The following is a 17,928-nucleotide window of genomic DNA, read 5'->3' on the forward strand; positions in this document are numbered from 1 at the left end:
CAAGGAATATAAGGACTTTGTTCATGTTGCTGGGAATTAGAACTGGTAACTTGTTATTCTCCAAAGCATTTATACTCTTTTTGCCCAGAAGTTAGAGGCAATTCTTTAGACACTAAAACATGTTCTCATCAGAACAACCTTTTATTCAATGTAAGTTATTATATTTTATTCCTACATAACCAGTAGGTGTCCAAAAGTTATGAAATTATTTCCAAAACATAGATAAGAAGGACTAAATGCTACTATTTAATGCCTATATAACTCCACATTTGGAGTATCCTGGATAGCCTTAGTTATCTTTCCACACCAAGAACCAGACATGGTCTTTACTAGAGGTCTGATGTTGCCCTCTGTTGGAGAACAGATACTAGGCTAAAAGGACCTTTCATCCAAGAGAACTACCCTGCAGAGCAACATACTAAGAACATTCAAATCAGTGACAAGAGCTTGGAATTAAGTGTCTCAGATGTAACCCTTTCTCATAAAGCAGGAAGTCAAGAGGTTCTCATACCACTACGTGACATCCAAATCCAGTTCCTTTTGTATACCCAACCTCTGGCAAAGGAGGAAGAACATAGAAAATGGAAGATAAGAAAAGGAGAATTTATTTCCCCTTCAGTTCTGCTCTGCCACTCTTTTGTCATTCGGCTAGGTCTTTGTGCAGCTGAATACGCGCAGGCTTCAGAAAGTCTTTATTTCTTAAAATAATCTCCCAAGATTATTTCTCTTAAAGCATGTGTGAAGCCCTGGAAAACAACCAGGATCCTCGCTACTTTAAAAGTAAACATACTTGTGTGTTTGCAAAATTAAGTCTCCATTTCCTTTTACCTGGAACATGAAATCTAGTCCAGTGGTTTTTTGTATTTAGTAAGGACAAACATTAAAAATTTCTGAAGACACTCTTGGTAAAAGAGATCTATATCAAAACTTCCTTTACAATTAAGAAAAAAAATATAAAACCTTTTAGATAAGGAAGCTCAGGTGAAAAAAGTGACAAAAGTCAATAAACTACCCAACTGGATAAGTGAAATGATTCAGTAAAAATGTTATGTCTCCATGAGATGAACACATGGTATGTAAACTGCTTTAACCATTTAACTTAACCTTAACACTCAATGTTCAAAACAAACACTGTCCCACTGCTGCTTGGAAAATGGTATCTGTAATACCTGATCATGCATAAAAATGTGCATGAGTAATCTCCTCAATAACTATGATCCAAAGGGTATAGAAAACCTCCAATTGAATTCAATGGTTTTTGAAACAGACATCAAGAAAAAATAAGAATTTTAATTCTTATTAAAATAAGATTAGTTCCTTTGCATTCACATTCTTAAAAACTTTAGGCTGCACAAACCCGTTTTTTTTTCAGAATGTTTCTTCTACTTAATGAAGTAATTTTGCACTACCTAGGAACATGATGTTCAATAGTACTCCAGACCTTTACAGGTTCTAAGGGAATATTTATCCAGAAGAGCTATTAAAATAGCACTACTTGACAGAGAAGAGATTTATATGACTATGCCTGTTTCTCATTAAACTGTTCCACTTAAAAGCTGGTCAAGAGTCATACAGAGTAAAGAGAACTCAATACAGACCTTTGAGAGTCCTATCAGTCCACTGTGGATCTCAGGTAAGGTTTTCTTGCCAGGAGCAAAAACCCACTTTTTAAGTCTAAAGTAAAACCTGTGGGCTGTACAATACAATAAACCCAGTTCTGCAGACTTGCTAATCCAGTTAGCGTCAGCAAGAACTTTTCATGAGTAAGGATCCCGTAGTGTAAAGGTCATAAAGGCATGAAATGTTACTCACATTTCATGGGGGAGGAAGAATTTAGAGTACTAAATATATAATGCATTCTGTGCATCCAATATAACTGTACCATAGAGCTGGAGTCATGTTTAGATTAATTTGACAAGGGTTCTGTTATACTGAGAGAGAAGCAATCAGCTTCACCAAAATGAAAGAGGAATTAGCTGAGGGAGAACACAACAGTTTTCATGTTAAATATTCATAGGCATGCTGATACCACACTTGGCAGTTAACTGGAGAGAATCCTGATCCCAACTGAAGCATACAGTACTTAATTTACACACTATGTAGTTCAAGTTTCCCCTTTTGCCCTCCCTCCACTCTTTCAAAGATGGATATTAATCTTCCTCACTCTGAAAACATTAAAAACAAACTTGTCTCCCTAATCTTCAGCTCTTTCCAGAAACCAGCAGGGTTTTTTTAATTGCAATTATCCACAGAAGCACCTCAGTTATGAAAACTGTTTTTATGAACATGCTTAAATTATACTATAGCTCACTGATGTGCTACTGTGCTAACAAAGCAATTTATCAATAAACAGTTTTAATTTAGAAGCCAGAGTCTAAGGATAAGTGCAGTAAGCACAAGAAAGGCTGAGAAGACATTGGGAATCAAGTGACATCTAGTGAAGACAAGGCACAAATCTGTTTTTCTCTGAGAAGAGAGCTTAAGATGAACTTCAAAAGAACAATACTAGAAACCAGGGGCTGAGGTTAGGAAGGTGTTACTAGGTTGAAAATAAATCACCTAACAGCAAAGAACTGAAACCACACTAAAATAACTCACAAAAATCTGATGTTTGTTAGCTTTTTTTATAGCAGTAAGGAACAGTGCAAATGAGGATGGGTATAAATATGTGGATATAAATATGCCCCTTCATTTCTACAAATAATTTTGAAGAAAGTAGAGTATTAGCCAAGCTTTTCAAATTAATGTGACATGAAAGTACTGTAGTGGACCACAGCATCTTAAGCTTCAATAATCATTTTGTGAGGAGTGCACAGTTCAGCCAAGATGCTTTGCTGTCTTATTTTTAAGTCAGACGGAAAAAAACTTCATGCAGTATACTACGGAAAAAGTTGAAAGTACACAGGTTACATACCCTTGTTATAGGTCAGATTATCTGTATGTTTTGATCTTTCAACAGCAAGGAATGGCTAATAGAAATAACTTCTGCAGGACAAAAGAACTTGAGTTGATAGCATTAAATTTAGAATTATTATGAGGCATCACCAAGTGCAAATGGTCTCTCTCACTAAATCTCAGTCTCCTTCAGGTGTTTAGGCACGGGGTTTTTTCAGAGTTTTACACTATTGCACAGTTGCCAGCTTTACATAAATCAAACTGTCTGAAGTTCATCCAGCATGTTTACCTTTCCCTTCCTCAATATTCTTTTCACTTCAGTTTATTAAATATGTTGTCTCCAGTTTACAGAAGTGACTAACCAAAGATGACCAGTAACATGGGTTAACCTCAAAGCTGAAGGTCACATTCTCTTACTTAGAAATAACCATGTAGTTGTGTGCTTAGCAGTGCTTAGTAAGAGAATTCTGCTTTCAGCGTATCTAAAAAGCGGTTCAAAATTTCAGTTTGCATTAATTAGACAGTATTAGCAGCTTACACTTTTTATACCACTGAAGTGTTTTTAAGAACTCACATAGGACTGTTTTTCACAGCTACTTGGATCAACTGACTCTTCCCCCTTCAGCATTGTCAAATGCTGTGCTGACACTGCTTAGTGGGGACACCAGCCTATCCTCCAAACACACACACACAGAAGAGGCTGCAGTAAAAAAGCTCACTACTCAAAAGCATAGTCAGCACATGTGTTCCTTGTCCCAGTCCTCAGAACTGGAAATTAATTAGGCTCCCTCCTAGTTTAGGCTCCCTATACCCAGTACTTAAAGCCACATCTTTCAGTCTGTATGGTACAGTCCTCCCTGTGCCTCTGTGTTACCTTCCCTCAAGCTTCAGCTGACTATACGTTTAATTTCCAGCTACAGGAGATACTGAGACAAGAGCAACAGTTACCACATTGCCCATCATCACATAAAGATCAGGAAATTATTTCACCCCAAGGGTTATGTCACAAGACATCAACGGAAAAATTAAGAGGCCAGATGGTGAGTGGTCTGAAGGGAAAAGCTGTGTCATTATCCACTTCAAAACACCTGACTACTAAAAGAACAAAAAGAATACACAGAAAATAGAGTACAAACCCAAGTACACAAAACTAAATCCAATTTCCTCTCCATCTAGACCAAATCTACCTTCTTGTCTCTGTCCTTCCATATTAGTATCAAAAAAATTCCACTTGGCTTGTTAAGCAGTAAATTCTGTAATACAAAATTAAGCTCTTTTACAAAGTGAGTTCCCTTCTGCAACATTCACTAGCTTTGAAAATGCCATCTTCAAAATGTCTGGATCTGGGCAAGAGGATTTCAAATAATTTTCCATTACAATCTGTAGATACACATGGAGAATTTATATGGGACAAAAAAATTACAGTTAATTTAAGCCACGGGGAAATAAGTGAAGACACAAGAAATTTGTACTAACACGTCATAAAACGTCAAGACTTAAAAAAAGGAGTAATGTGTCTGCAGGTGTCTTTTAAGAAGAGAACAAAAGCTTCTGAAGCACTATGTTAAAGACAAGTGATTTGTGTCTGGTGTTTTCACTATGAATGCTTTACTTATGATGCAAAACTGATTTTGTTGCCATACATCATAAACTTTGACAATTTAATTTATTCATAAGTTGAGTAGTTTCAGCATGCACCCTTATGCCATTACAGCACAAAACTTTCAAAAATTATTCTGTTTAATTCTCTCAAAGCTTCCTAAAAACAAAATTTATATTATTTAGAGAGAAAATGCTCTACCATCTGTACTTTCTCAGAACCAAAGGTTTGGGTTTTTTTCAGGAAGAAAAAAAAAAGCTAACAGGTATTTAATCTAAACATTCTTGCAGAACTCAGATGTCACAAATTTAGTAAGGCATATGTAGAGGAATCTCCTTTTCCCTCCTTCTCATGTCCCCCTGGGCACTTCATTCCTAAAGATATTTCCCTTTAGAGACCCCTGCATCAGAAATATAAAGTAAAACCAAACCAAAATATATAACAAAAATAAAAGGCTGACTGTCAATTTAAAGCATCACTCCCAGGCACCGCTGATAGGCCACTGTCAGGCACAAGTTCCTGTGCTTTGGACACAACCCTAGTCTCACTACACAGACAGCTCACTTGCACCATTTTGGGGTGTATCATGCCAGTACAATAGCATGCAATGACTTATCAGAAGGAAGCACAGACAGAAACAAAGTAGAGAAGACTATAAGAAGCAACAAAGAGTAAAGAATATACAGTCATCTAGTTTCTTCCAGAGGTCAGCAAGTTTGCTATATAAATAACCTGATACCAGGCAAGATGCAAAGTGTCAGACAATACCAGTGGGAGACACCCTAACACCTTTCAGCAGATTGGAGAAGACAAAGCAGCTAGACTGGGAAGGGATTCAGGACACACAGATGCAGTATTGCTTACTGTCTCTGGAATACCTCCAGTACACCCAGGTATCCACTACAGCCAGAAAGGTCACTCAGAAAGGAGATGTCCTAATATAAAAATGAAACCAAGAGATTTTAGCAGCATTTTAAATAAGACCTAGGACGCAGTCAAGAGGGTTAACAGCAAAGAACTGACAAGCTTCTGTACTGGTCACATACAGACAGCAAAACAATTTAGAAGACGGCAGAGCAAAAAAAGCAGTAAGTCGTGTGAGCAGGAATAAAAAAAGAGTAAAGTTTTGAACTGCTCTACTGGAAGAAGACAAAATGCAAAAGGATGATAAAGGGTAACTACGTGGCTGTCAAAGGAACATGATCAACGAGACACAGGTATTCTGACAGGATCAGAAAGTGAACTCCAATAAAATTCAGGTGTAGAAATAGGAACCAGCAACAAAAAACTATTGCATCATTTCACAAAAAGGAAAGGACTAAAGATGAATAAAGAATTACATAAGAATCACATGAAAAGCAGTATAAAGTACACAGAACAGCACAGAACAGCAGCTCAGTAAAAAAAGGACAGAGAACACAACACTAGGTAACACAGGACAGGTCTGATGAAAAAATAGTTGTTACAGATCTCTCATTATTTAGACATTTGATAATAGTGGGTAAGGAATCAGAGCACAAGAGCCAAAGGACAGAAAAGTTATCAGCCATGAGCTCTGAATAGCAGGAAACTACTAAAAAAATTTAAAGGCAACACAAGAATATGGTGAAACAAGAGAACATAGATCACCTGTGGTTAAGGAGACTGAGCAGAATAGCAAAAACTAAGTTGTTGTCCACCACCACCTATCAGGCAGGATGAACAGCTATCAGGAGCATGAGCTTCTTCCCAGGAAATAAACCTCTAAAGGTATTCAAACAGTGACCTCTAATGGACAAACCATACAGTACTGGTACTTCACTGGCAGCAGGAACACTCCAGGTACAAGCAGAAAATGATACAAAAGCTAGAATCTCTGAAAAGATTTCTCTAAGTGATTACAAGGTCAATTAATCACTGCTGGTAGGGAAGGTAAATAATTGTTAGCATAGTTACAATTCACCAAAAACTTACTGCACATCCTGAAATAAGTGAAAATAAAACACGACAAGCTGGCAGCGTAATAGTTGCACTCACACTGATGACGACCAGCATTACCTGCTGTCAATGCTGAAGTAACCTTTAACATCCCAGCTTGCTTTCCAGTCACATCTTCCCCTTTGTGCCCTGCTAGCAGGGACTGGTTAACCTGAGCTTCTGAAAGCTCTTCAAGCACACTTCCTATTCATGATGTAGCACAGGGATTTTAATTGTCAAAACTTTATCAGCACACTAAGTAAGGATTCCACATTCTATATTATGGTGTGAAAATTTGTATATGCTTTCAGCAGCTGGAGACTAACTTTGAGCTAGCCTAGCTCTCTAAAGTCTAGAAGGTTCAGTACAATTTCACACTCAATGGCAAAATAGTATACAAAAGCTGGTCTGCTAGGAAAAAAAGCATCAGGCAAGGCATAAGCCACATTTTTTATGCTCTAACAGTTCCTTTTATAAATGGGACTTCCTCTGTTGTTAATTCTACTCCAATTATTGCTCACTTACAAATCTAGCGGCAACAAGGGGACCCAAAGTTGAATTTATAAATAAAAAATCCACAAAGCCTAAGCCCTCAAGACAATGTGATACACTGCTTGAAATGATATGGGGGCAAGACCCAGAGTAGAACAGACAGACAAACCTGATGATATCCCTTCCTCTCCCTGACCTGGCCCTCTCAGAATCTCAGTTTTCTGCAGTTCCCTACGTGTTCCCCAGAACCATTAGGAAACCACCCAGATCCCTTCTGGCTGAAGGAGTCTGGACAAAGTAGGGCCAAGTTTGATTTCAAGAACTATTGTGACAAATTCCTTGACACACGACTGGCACAGCCACTCCCTGGAGCAGAAACATGAGAAGAATCAGGCTACCTGGCTCTGCAGAACTTGCAGATCTGTAACAGCACCTGAAGTTCAGCTGCACCTCACACAGAGGTGTCAGAAAGAGTAAGACTGCTGAGGACTTCCAGCTACATTCCACTTGAACTTGAGCAAAGCAGTCCCAAGCAGAAATGCACAAAACAGAAGAGTGGATACCCATAAAAGTTACTACCATGCACAGACAATGCAGGAACAATATTTGTGACTGACCAAAATGACCAAGAGTGTTTTCTACACAAGTATGTTCTGTGGCTGCAACTCCTTTCATGCCTCTCCAGCACAGCTACCCGAAGTCCCTACCACTATGCATGTCCTGTTAATGATCCCACTGAGCAGGAGGTGAAGGTCACCTGTATGTCCCTCAGTTAGCATCAAATGACATGGAACAAAGACAACTTGGTCACACCTACCCAAAGTAATCCATCACACAGAAGGGCAGATATCTACTATTCAGCCGCTCATTTCCACCACTTTGAGAAACATTTGCCCAGACTCCTACTTAGATGAGAGCCAATGGCTAAAAGAGACCCCTGGGTCAGGATCAGACAACCTATGCAGGCTAAGACTGTCTTGAATTTTGCTTCTCAGCTGTATACTGGATAGAAGGCTTTAAATCATTAAATGATTTAACAAAAACCTCTCGGTACAACATACAGAGACACCGGTCCCTAAGTCCTACATTATGTTAAGAAAAAGCGCAAATATTCACTTTTCCCCCTCTGCTTTCAACAGGATTTTCACAGACTCCACAGTAGAATCATCCCATGTTTGTTACTTATGCAGCAACTGGTTCAACAAGACTGCAGAATTGCAGCTATTTATCTTTCCCCAGAGTTTTGCTTCTGATTTCGAATCACAAAAAGTTCTCACCAAGTAGGAAAGGACATATTCAATAGTTTCAGAAGTCACTGAGAGCAAAAGCCAACTCAAGACTCCTTTATTAGCACAGCACCAGATAGATGAAAAAAAAAATCAGCCTAATATGCTCCAGAAAAAAATCAATGTGGACTTGAGTATACATCTGATAGTGAATGATTTAGAAACATAAATGCAGGAAGGCCATACTAGAAATATTAACAAAATCCATGCCACAAAAGTATTCTGAGCAATATGATGGATTTAACAGTGCTAACTCCTCATACTTGCTAATGAAACTTAACTTACTTTCAATAGTTCTCTGGCAAAAACATGAAGTATGTTTACATAAAAATATGCATATCCAGCTTTTACCTGTATTTATTCTTCCAGATAGACATATTTACTCTAAACAGCAAAAAACCCAGGCAAGCAGAACACTCATTTAAATGGCAGAAAACTAGTAGAAGATGCTAATATGACCTTAGTGTAGCATGTCAAGTGTCACTGCCATCAGCTTCCTAGTCATTTTAAGAACAATCTGCTAAGACAATTAATTACATAGTTTTAAAAGATTAGGTCAACAGTGTCAAATATGAGAATATGAACTTGAAATTTAGCCTTTTAAAAATGTGTGCTGTCTATTTAAGTGTCAACATCCATTTGTGAAAGAATAGTAAGTTCCATACTCAATGAGTTACTTCTCAGGAGAAGCAGTGGTCTTACCTTCCTGTAAGAGAAACCCAAACATAGCAATTAGAAAGGCTGACTGAACTCCTTGGCTGAGAGAGCCCATATATTTGCAGCCTGCTGATCTAATGGCTACTTTAGAAGAAAGTAGTAATTAAAGGCTGAGATTTAATATAACACAAATTTGTAACAGTGGCAGTCCTTAAACTGGTATTTTGAAAACTTAAACTGCTTTAAAGAAAGAGTATACTCTGGATTTTTCTTGAATGGCTAAAGTAAACCCAAACATATCCTTCTTGGACACCCCTTATTACCATATCTTTCCAAGTCAAGTCTACAGCTGAGACTCATAGCTGGGACACAGGTTAGTTACTCAGCTTTTCATTCTGGTGTTCGTGCTGAAGAATGTAACCCCTCCCCAGGCTCAGATCTGACCAAGCCAAGTTTGCCACGATTCAAGTCTCTGTGCAGGAGTTTCAGCCTGTCTCCTCTTTCTCAGAGCAAGGCAGATACCTACTACCCGCCCAGCCAGTTGCGTGTTCAGCTGAAATTATCCTTTAGCTACGTTTACGATTTGTAAGGTGTCATGTGGAAGAGATGATTCAGTCTGATGGATGTCAAAAGTCGTAGGAATTTTACAGTCCCAGAGAAAGAATCGTCAAGATTACAAACAATAACATTTACAACTCATTCCATCGTTGTGCCAGGTAAGCAGCCACTCAGACAGAGATACCAGAGAGAAATTTTGCCTGGCAGCACCAAGTGCCCAATTGTGGGTGAGCTGTCTGACCACAAGCATTAGATAGAGGTGTGCAGAATGAACTGTTATCTCAAGGAGACCACAACTCTCCAAAGTCTGTTAAGAAAGGTGAAGTGGCTGAATCAAATTAACTTCCTGGCTTTCAAGCAACTCAAGTTCAGACAGGCATCTCCTTGCAGTATCTGAGAGAACACAGAAGTCACCAGCTGGGTGGCCCCACAGTCCAACTCCATCAAAGGTTGGATGCCAGATGCCAGACAGCACTATGCTCAAAGAAAATTTATCACAATCTTTCCCAAAACATTCTCCCAGCTTCTAGCTATTTGTAACTTCATGACTTTCTAAACTAGGGATAGAGCTGCATGTTTAATAGTGATGCTTACAATTCTTCTTGCCTCAATTTGCCCATCAATTTACCCATCAGTCATCATTTACCTGCTAGATGGCTGGAAACTGTTGGTCACATTTATGATTAATTGAGATTCTTTGAAAACTACAATAGAGACAAAAACAAATAGCAATATGCCAGCCTAGAAGACACTATATAATCAGAAGCAAGGCCCAGAATAACTAATTCATACTTCTCACAGCCATCCACATAGTTCCCATAGTTTTATCTATTTACTACTACAAACCCTTCAAGCTACACATTAGTACCCAATAAACTGCATCCAGATAAGTGTTTAAGTACTAGATCTAAGAATATTTACATTTTTCCTCATGCTTAATCCTCTGCAAATGCTCAAAGCCTTTAGTGAAATTTTTGCATTAATTCATATGTTTTAAATAACATACTACCTTACAGCTCATGCAGCAAACAGTGTAGAGTTCAACAGTTTGTGTTTTAATGGATTGGGTTTTGGGGGGTTTGTTTGTGTTCTTTTTTTGTTTGTTTTTTAAATCTATCTCAAATTGTAAGGATTTCCTTGGGTACATGTTAAAGCACCTAACCAGTCCTCTCATTAACACACACCCACTTTGGTGGGTTCCATTCCCCTCCCCATTTTATACACCCTTCAACTGAGTTCCAAAAAGCGAAGGACTGGTTGAGAGAGAAATCCAGTGGCATGTGCAGAGAGAAGACAAGGACAAGAACATCAATAAACCCAACACTTCTCTTTAGAAGATGCACAGCAACAATAGGAGATAAAATTCACTGCTTGAATTTCAGCAACAAAGAAGCAGGAATGTTTCAACAAGACACTGACGGATAAACCTGAAGGATTCTACTACCAAAAAACCCAAAAAACCAAAAAAAAAAAACCCAAAACCAAAACAAAAGCAACCAAACAAAACAGCCAAACAAAACCAACCAAACAAAAAACACCAAAACCCACAAACACTTCAGCCTTGCAAAAGTCAGCCTGACATCTGCCTCCACCAAATTACATTCATGTTTACACTGCTCTCATTACATCCTATTTACCAACACCTTACTTAAAGGCTACATCACTGTGGGAAGCAGTATTCACAAGGTAATAACTGAAGGCGGTGTGTGCAGTACAAGCATGAGAAAACTTACACTCAAAAGATATTTTTTTTTTGACAGAAGTATGCTACTTGACTCCCATGCCTGATGCTTACATTCAGTTGGCTTTGCTCACGTATGTTTGGTTTTAGATATAATGCAGTAGAGTTTTAATCTATTTTGCTTCAGTCAAATTAATTATCACTAAAATGCAAACTCTATCACAGTTAAAAATTTTAGAAGTCCTTATCTAAACATAAGGACTTCAGAGCCATGGTAGGAAACAGATTTCTGGCTGAACTGGTAACCAGACTGAGAATTCCAGATCTTTCAGTACACTGTAGATCTGTACTGAAAATGAAAAGGCATGCTGAACATGGTTGCTAAGTCACATCCTCAATCTCTTTATTTTTGATGAAGTGCTTAACCAAGAAGTACTCTTACCAGTGACATTGTGCTCTATTACAAAAAAAATCAAACTAACAGTGTCATCTTTTCAACTCAACTGTCTGTAAGGAAGTCTAAATACAGGAATATACTTACACGTAAGCTTGTTGTGACTCAGAACTAGCTGCGTGATATGAGACAACGTAACTGCAAATAAAGAGAGAAAGAAATTAGTTTATGGACATGGCAACTGAGAGCTTGTATCTATTCTAGCTGGAAAAAAAAAAAAAAGGAAAGTTATTCTCTCCACTCCAGTAACTTCAGATTCATATGCACTGTCACAATAAGCAAGACAAGCTCAAGACTAAAGGACACATCCAGCTACTCCTCTTCCCCCATTTCTGTTGCTGCATCAAACACAACTTGGAGAGCTTCTACTCACTGATACAGCAGCCCCTTTCAGCTAACCCTCGAAAAAGCTCATGACATAACATAGGCAATTATAACCTGTTAGCAGAATGAAAGCAGTCACTCACAGGCACCATTAGATCAGAAAGTTCAGTGTAAAAAAAAAAGAAAGCATCATCACAGTTCCCTATGCAACTGCAGGTTGTGGTGGAAGAAAGACAGGGAGGGAAAGGAAGAAACACCGTACCCACCCTAAATTTCTCCTAAAATATGAGCACTTTAAGCACTGCCTGCACCACCTTACAACACAGAACAGGAGGACAGGGAAAGAAGCCCATAGAAAGTCTGTAAGAATATTGTAGGAAAGCCAGCACTAAAGGGCAGACAAAAGCAGCAGTCTCCACAAAGAGCCTTAAGCATTAACACATAAACGGTATGATGTAACTACAGTGGCAAAAAAAGACCAACACCACCTCACCTCCATACTAAAGAGTCAGTATCTATAAGCACTATGATGACTGGGCTCTGAGCAGGTGGGACCTGGCATCACTGCTGCCCAAAGGTCCCCAACACCCACAATGAACTGCAGGTGCAGGGACTGGGAAGTCAAATGGGGCAGTCAGGTAGAAAGTGGATTCTAAAAGAACTTCTGCATTATTTCTTTTTTCCCTTTGAAGTTGATGCTTCCTATGGTTTATTAGAGCAGAACAAAGACCGAAGGTGTCACCACACTTCTGTAGTCTTGACTAGTTCATTGCAGTTTTGCAGAGCTCTGCCAGCTTCAGAGAAGAATCCAAAATTCAGACAATCTGTTCATTACCTTGTCAGAGTCCATAATGAACTTCATTACATTAAGACCATCAATCCCTACCTATCAATCCCCACCAAGTGCCTTTTAATAAGCAAGTAGAATGACTTGAGAAACTACATGAGGAAAGCTCAAATTCAGTTCATATAACCACCAACACGGTAGGATTTCCTTAACTCTTTTCTGCTCATGAACTACCTCTTCCATAAGGATTTGACTTCTATGAATGAGTTAATGCTAAGGATAGACATGTCCAACGTATCAAAATAAAACAAACTCTTTCAAGTACTGATAGGAAACAGTAAGGTCTCCCCCTCCCCATGCTCCATTAAGTCAAACACCCATTATAAGCATACAAATCAGAATAACAACTCACGTGGACTAAAAAAAGTGCTGTTTCTGTGCTCAAGATGTAATTTGATATTTAAATAAAAGCATGCTAAATAATATATAACTCATACAAGAAGCCAGCTTATAAGGAGACACCACTCAGGGCAACTTACTTGCACCACAGAAGTATCAAGTCACCAAACTGCACCAAATGCTGGACAGCAGCACGTGTTAATACCTGCTCTGGATCACCTACAAACTGAACTAAGAAAATGAAGTATTTACTACTAGAAAACAGAGACTGACCCTGATTAATCCACATGTCCACAGTAAACCTTTCCTGCCACGATTTCATCATGTCTATACATAGGAAGTATGGATGCCTACTCAAGGGCAATAAAGCTTTGAGGATGCAGACCTTGGTCTTCTGAACATTGAATTCATGATGAACTTAAATACCATACTAAGTTCTGTGCCTATTTAGTTTTTAAAGGTAAGCCTGCTGACTATACCATCAAGCCATTTGCCCCGCTGGCCTTTACCAACACAGTCTTACAAGAATTATTCTCACTATTCCCCCTCCTTTTCTGTCATGTTGCTTATTCTTCAACTGAGACTCTTTTCAGAAGGGCTTCTTCTCACATATCTATACAAAATAAAACAAAGTCCATGTCAAAAATTTCAAAGTCAAAATCTCTAGACATTTCAGTCGGGACTTTATTATCTAAATTTGACTGAAGCCTAGACACCTTGTCTGAAACTCCACTGTCTCAGTCCATCCTGATGGACAAAGAATCCCATCGCATCTTTGACCAGCAACAACAGGCTGACACCTCCCAAAGGAATAAAAAGGGCTACATTCCAGTACTATTTGGAAAAGAGCAAAGGTTTAGGTGTCTGTACTCTGGACTTCTTCCAGCAGCATTTGAAACATATCTAGACAGAAAGACTCTTCATTCTTGAAAGGTCCAAAGCTACTACCAATTTGGAGAGAGATTTACAAGCATTTTAAGAAAGGGAACCTAGACAGAGAGTGGCACTTGGTCACTCCTCACATGAAGGGCACTTTGCTCACTTACATTAAACCCTCCTGTGTGAAACAACCAGCCCCTGGAAATAACATGGTTTTCCGTACGCCGCCCCACACCTACTCCTGTGAAGAGGACTATGTTGTGCCACTGGAGGAGCTCCTGGACACTGCCTTGGTAACATTACAGTCATTAAAACACAAGTAACAAGTTATTGTGATTTCAAGAATGCACCAGGTATTCACACAGAAGTTTGAGGGTCAGGATAATACCTACTGCCAATTTATTTGCACAGTAATTACAAATTCTCATTACGGTCCCAGTCACACTATTGCTTCAAAACAGAGCAAATCAAAGGAAGCATATTTAGATTCTTCACTTTTGGCCCCAGCATCAAACCTTATTATATCCCACTGCCATGCACTGCAAGCTACCTTTACATAAAATATCTGGATGACACTACTCCTCCTACTTTTTTTAATAAAATGTAAAAATAAATAAAAAAAGAGCTCCAGCCCCCTGTAAAAAAAAAAAAAATCAACAAAACCGCAACCAAACCCAGACTAAAATAAATTTTAAAAAAACCCCAAAAATACCACAAAACAGGAAGACCCCAGTGATCTTGCTGAGCCAAGATAAGACACTGTCTGTCCCTCTGGAGGAAGTTAATGCAGGATGAGCATTCCAGTATTGTTACAGTAGCCTGCCTTTTCATCTTCTGTGTTTTGGTTATTCTAGGAATGAACAATTACATCAACACTAACTTTTTGATAAATAATTCTAGGCATGTTAATTCCTACCACACAAGCATGTACTTTATGCAAAATAAGAATAGCTTACAGATGGAATGATAACGAGAGCAAATTAACACTTACAGAGCAAAACTCCCTGACAACAGAGCAGATGTCTCAAGTTATTTGGGCAATATAATTCCTTAATTCATAGCTTCTTCATATGAGCCTCTTTAAAGACACTTACAGTAGACTGGTCTATACTCCAAGAACAATTCCATAGTTGTTGATGGCTGTTCAAAGTTCTACCAGTAAATGCTTTAACTATTGCTAGGCTAGGGAAAGGGCATATCATTCCATATGTGCTGAACCTGCTTGTTCACCCTACAGGGTGTGCGTGACACTCTCCACCGTTACCAGTCCATAGTGGGTGCTTTATAAACAAAGATCATCTATTTATGTCATAATATGAAAGAAAAAAACCAAACCAACACCATAGAACAGTTCCACAGGGCAAGGTATTTTTTAATACTATTTGTGTATAGAGGATGCAGAACTATAGTGCATAGTGCTCATAAATGGTATAACATTTCTTTTATTATATGCTGGAATAATAAGAGTAGTCGTTAATGTTTGAAACTGTTTCACATGGTCTTTGAATTACTATGACAAGCTAAAGCACAGAACATTTAGATCAAGGGATATTTTTTTATCTCAAATACAATCTCTTTCCTATGGAACTTCTCTGAAAAGAGCTTTTTTGTATTACAATTCTGAAAGCATCAAAAATTTACATGCTCTAAAGGCCAGTAACACAATTCTAATTTGTACTTTAGGTCATTAGAAGACAACATGGAAGTACCTGGATTTGAGGGACATTCCAAAAATAGAACTCTACTTCTAATGGTATTAATGAACTCCTGAGCAAGGAATGGTTCAGGAACTAACGAATTTTTCTTTGTGAATTTGAATGCCACATTATAAATAACCTGGTAACATCACTCTTCTTTTGCTAAACACAGAAGTGGTTAGAGATGTAAAGGTTGCCAGGCTTCCAGGTCTAAGCTAGCTTAAGACAGCTTCAGATACCAAGTGTCAATCTCCTTTCAGATAGAAGTATTGCAGCTCTCTGCCTCATATATAACACCAGTTATATGTAACATCAATTTTCTATGTCACATTTTGTTGTTGTTTTGGGTTTTTTAAACACACATGACAAGAATAGGTCTAGACCTAAGGAGAAGGACTGGCACACTGAACAGATGTTGCATGGTACACTGCTTCCAAATTCTTGTGCTTGCATTAACTAAGTGAATTAAGTTAAGAAAACTTAAATACAAGTTCACTAGTCACTCTGCAGCAAGTACTCAGACATGCAGTGGGGCAAGGCTTGTTCCTTTCCCTGAAGAGTAAGGACTAAAAAGGGCAGCTTATCTTTAAGAGTTACTAGCCCCTGTGATAGGGGCATTTATAGCCACTAAATAATTACATGAGATAAAATCCTTATCAGGGCCTACTGAATACAGTAACTTAGGCATATCCTCCAACCAAGTCTTTAAACCCCAAGGAGCCAAAAATGCTCTCCAACTATAGTCTAAATTTAGGATTATCTCTGAACATCTACCAATGGCCCTCCTTAAAGACACAATGCTGTGAAAGAACAGTTGCTGGGCATGAATAGTGATGGTTGTTTTTAACAGATCTTCGTGAAAAAAAAAAAATTTAAAAAGTTGCTGAAAAGGCAAGCTTTAACACTGCCCTGGAAAGATACCCAGCCCACCAAGAAAGGAAGGTACCAGGTCAGACTCATTTAGCTTCAGTGCTAGTTCTGAGAGCCAGAGAAAACCAAAACACCTAATCTATATAAGAAAAAACATCCATTCAGTCAGATGACAGGGTTTTAAAACAACAAGTTTAACACTTTCTCAAACTGTTACCAAAAATTCTTTTTTAAAGGCATATCTGGCAGAAGGTATTCCGCATCCAGAAAGCTAGTACCTTGACAATAAAAAACAAACAAAAAACCAAAACAAACACAGACTAAAAAAAACCAACTGAAACAAAACCCCCAACTTATGCTTTCTGTCACGGAGCAAAGTAACTGAATAACAAATTAACTCAAGAGAAACCAGTCATCATTTCCCCCTTTCCTATCTTTCATCTCAAATTGGAGAAGGTCACAAATCCCCATGCTAGATCAGGTCACTCAGTGTGCACCAGGAGTGCCTGCACACAGACCTCTCTGATGCAGTGCAGCCTAACCAGGGTACCAGAAGTCTACACTTCATGTAGGGAGTTCCCTGTCAAAGACACCTCAGATGCTTAATCAGCAGCCTGGTATAAGGGACCATCTGTGGACCACCTTGTGGTCCCTGGCTCTGCCTGAACAACAAAAGCAACTCTGTTGCTGCCCCACACACTTGCTGTCTATCGTTACCTGACAGGTCTAAGTATAGATCTGAAAATTGATCTGTAGTTAATGTGAGCTAAACACTACTTTGCCTCAAATAACTGCCATCTAATAGAAATACAGTGAAGCTTTCTATTTAATGTGAGTTCACATATATAGTCTTTATAACATCATCTTCCCAAAATCACATACACAACCCAGAAGCAGGAAAAGAATTGGTACGTGATGAAGACTTCAGTACGGAACATAGTTCTGCAAAACTGGACTTAAGACTTCATCCTTTACTGATGTGACTGCAGGTACCTTGGTGTGCTGTGCTTGTAACTCTGCATGTAATGGCAAACTGGTAGTGAGCTATACTCATGTCCATCTTGTAAGAAGAGTTATGTACATTTGCTCCTGGCTGCTATCAACTTTAACAAAGTGGTAAACCAGTGGTAAAGAGGTAAACCAGGATACAGTTAGAATTTCAAGTACCTGGGTTGGTTGAGATTTTGTTTTGTCTCATGACTTCATGCATTCAGGAAAATTTCAGACTGTGGTACACAACAATCAATCACAACTTTAACTCCCTGCATATTGGTTGTGCCATAACATCATATGCATTTTTGGAGAAAGCAAAAGCAAGGCAAAGGCACCTGACTCTTCATTTATGTGTTCTCCAGAACTGTGACAGCATGCTATTATTGGTATCTTGCATTTG

At 38.6% G+C, this 17,928-nt stretch overlaps 1 protein-coding gene across 3 annotated transcripts in view; it reads right to left on the reverse strand.

Annotated features, from left to right (window-relative positions):
• The window catches only part of RSU1 (Ras suppressor protein 1), a 103,211-nt gene that overhangs the window by 80,323 nt on the left and 4,960 nt on the right, over nt 1-17,928 (reverse strand). For all 3 annotated transcript variants that reach the window (XR_003573233.1, XM_027901611.1, XM_027901612.1), the window contains exon 3: nt 11,667-11,717. Coding sequence is in view for 2 of the 3 variants with exons in the window: in XM_027901611.1 (XP_027757412.1) it covers nt 11,667-11,717 (51 nt within the window). In the remaining variant the exon portion in view is untranslated. The remainder of the gene's footprint in view (nt 1-11,666; nt 11,718-17,928) is intronic.

Source organism: Empidonax traillii, unplaced genomic scaffold (assembly GCF_003031625.1).
Source record: "Empidonax traillii isolate 1590-97213 ecotype Southwest subspecies unplaced genomic scaffold, ASM303162v1 scaffold801:size538433, whole genome shotgun sequence".
Taxonomy (NCBI): Eukaryota; Metazoa; Chordata; class Aves; order Passeriformes; family Tyrannidae; genus Empidonax; species Empidonax traillii.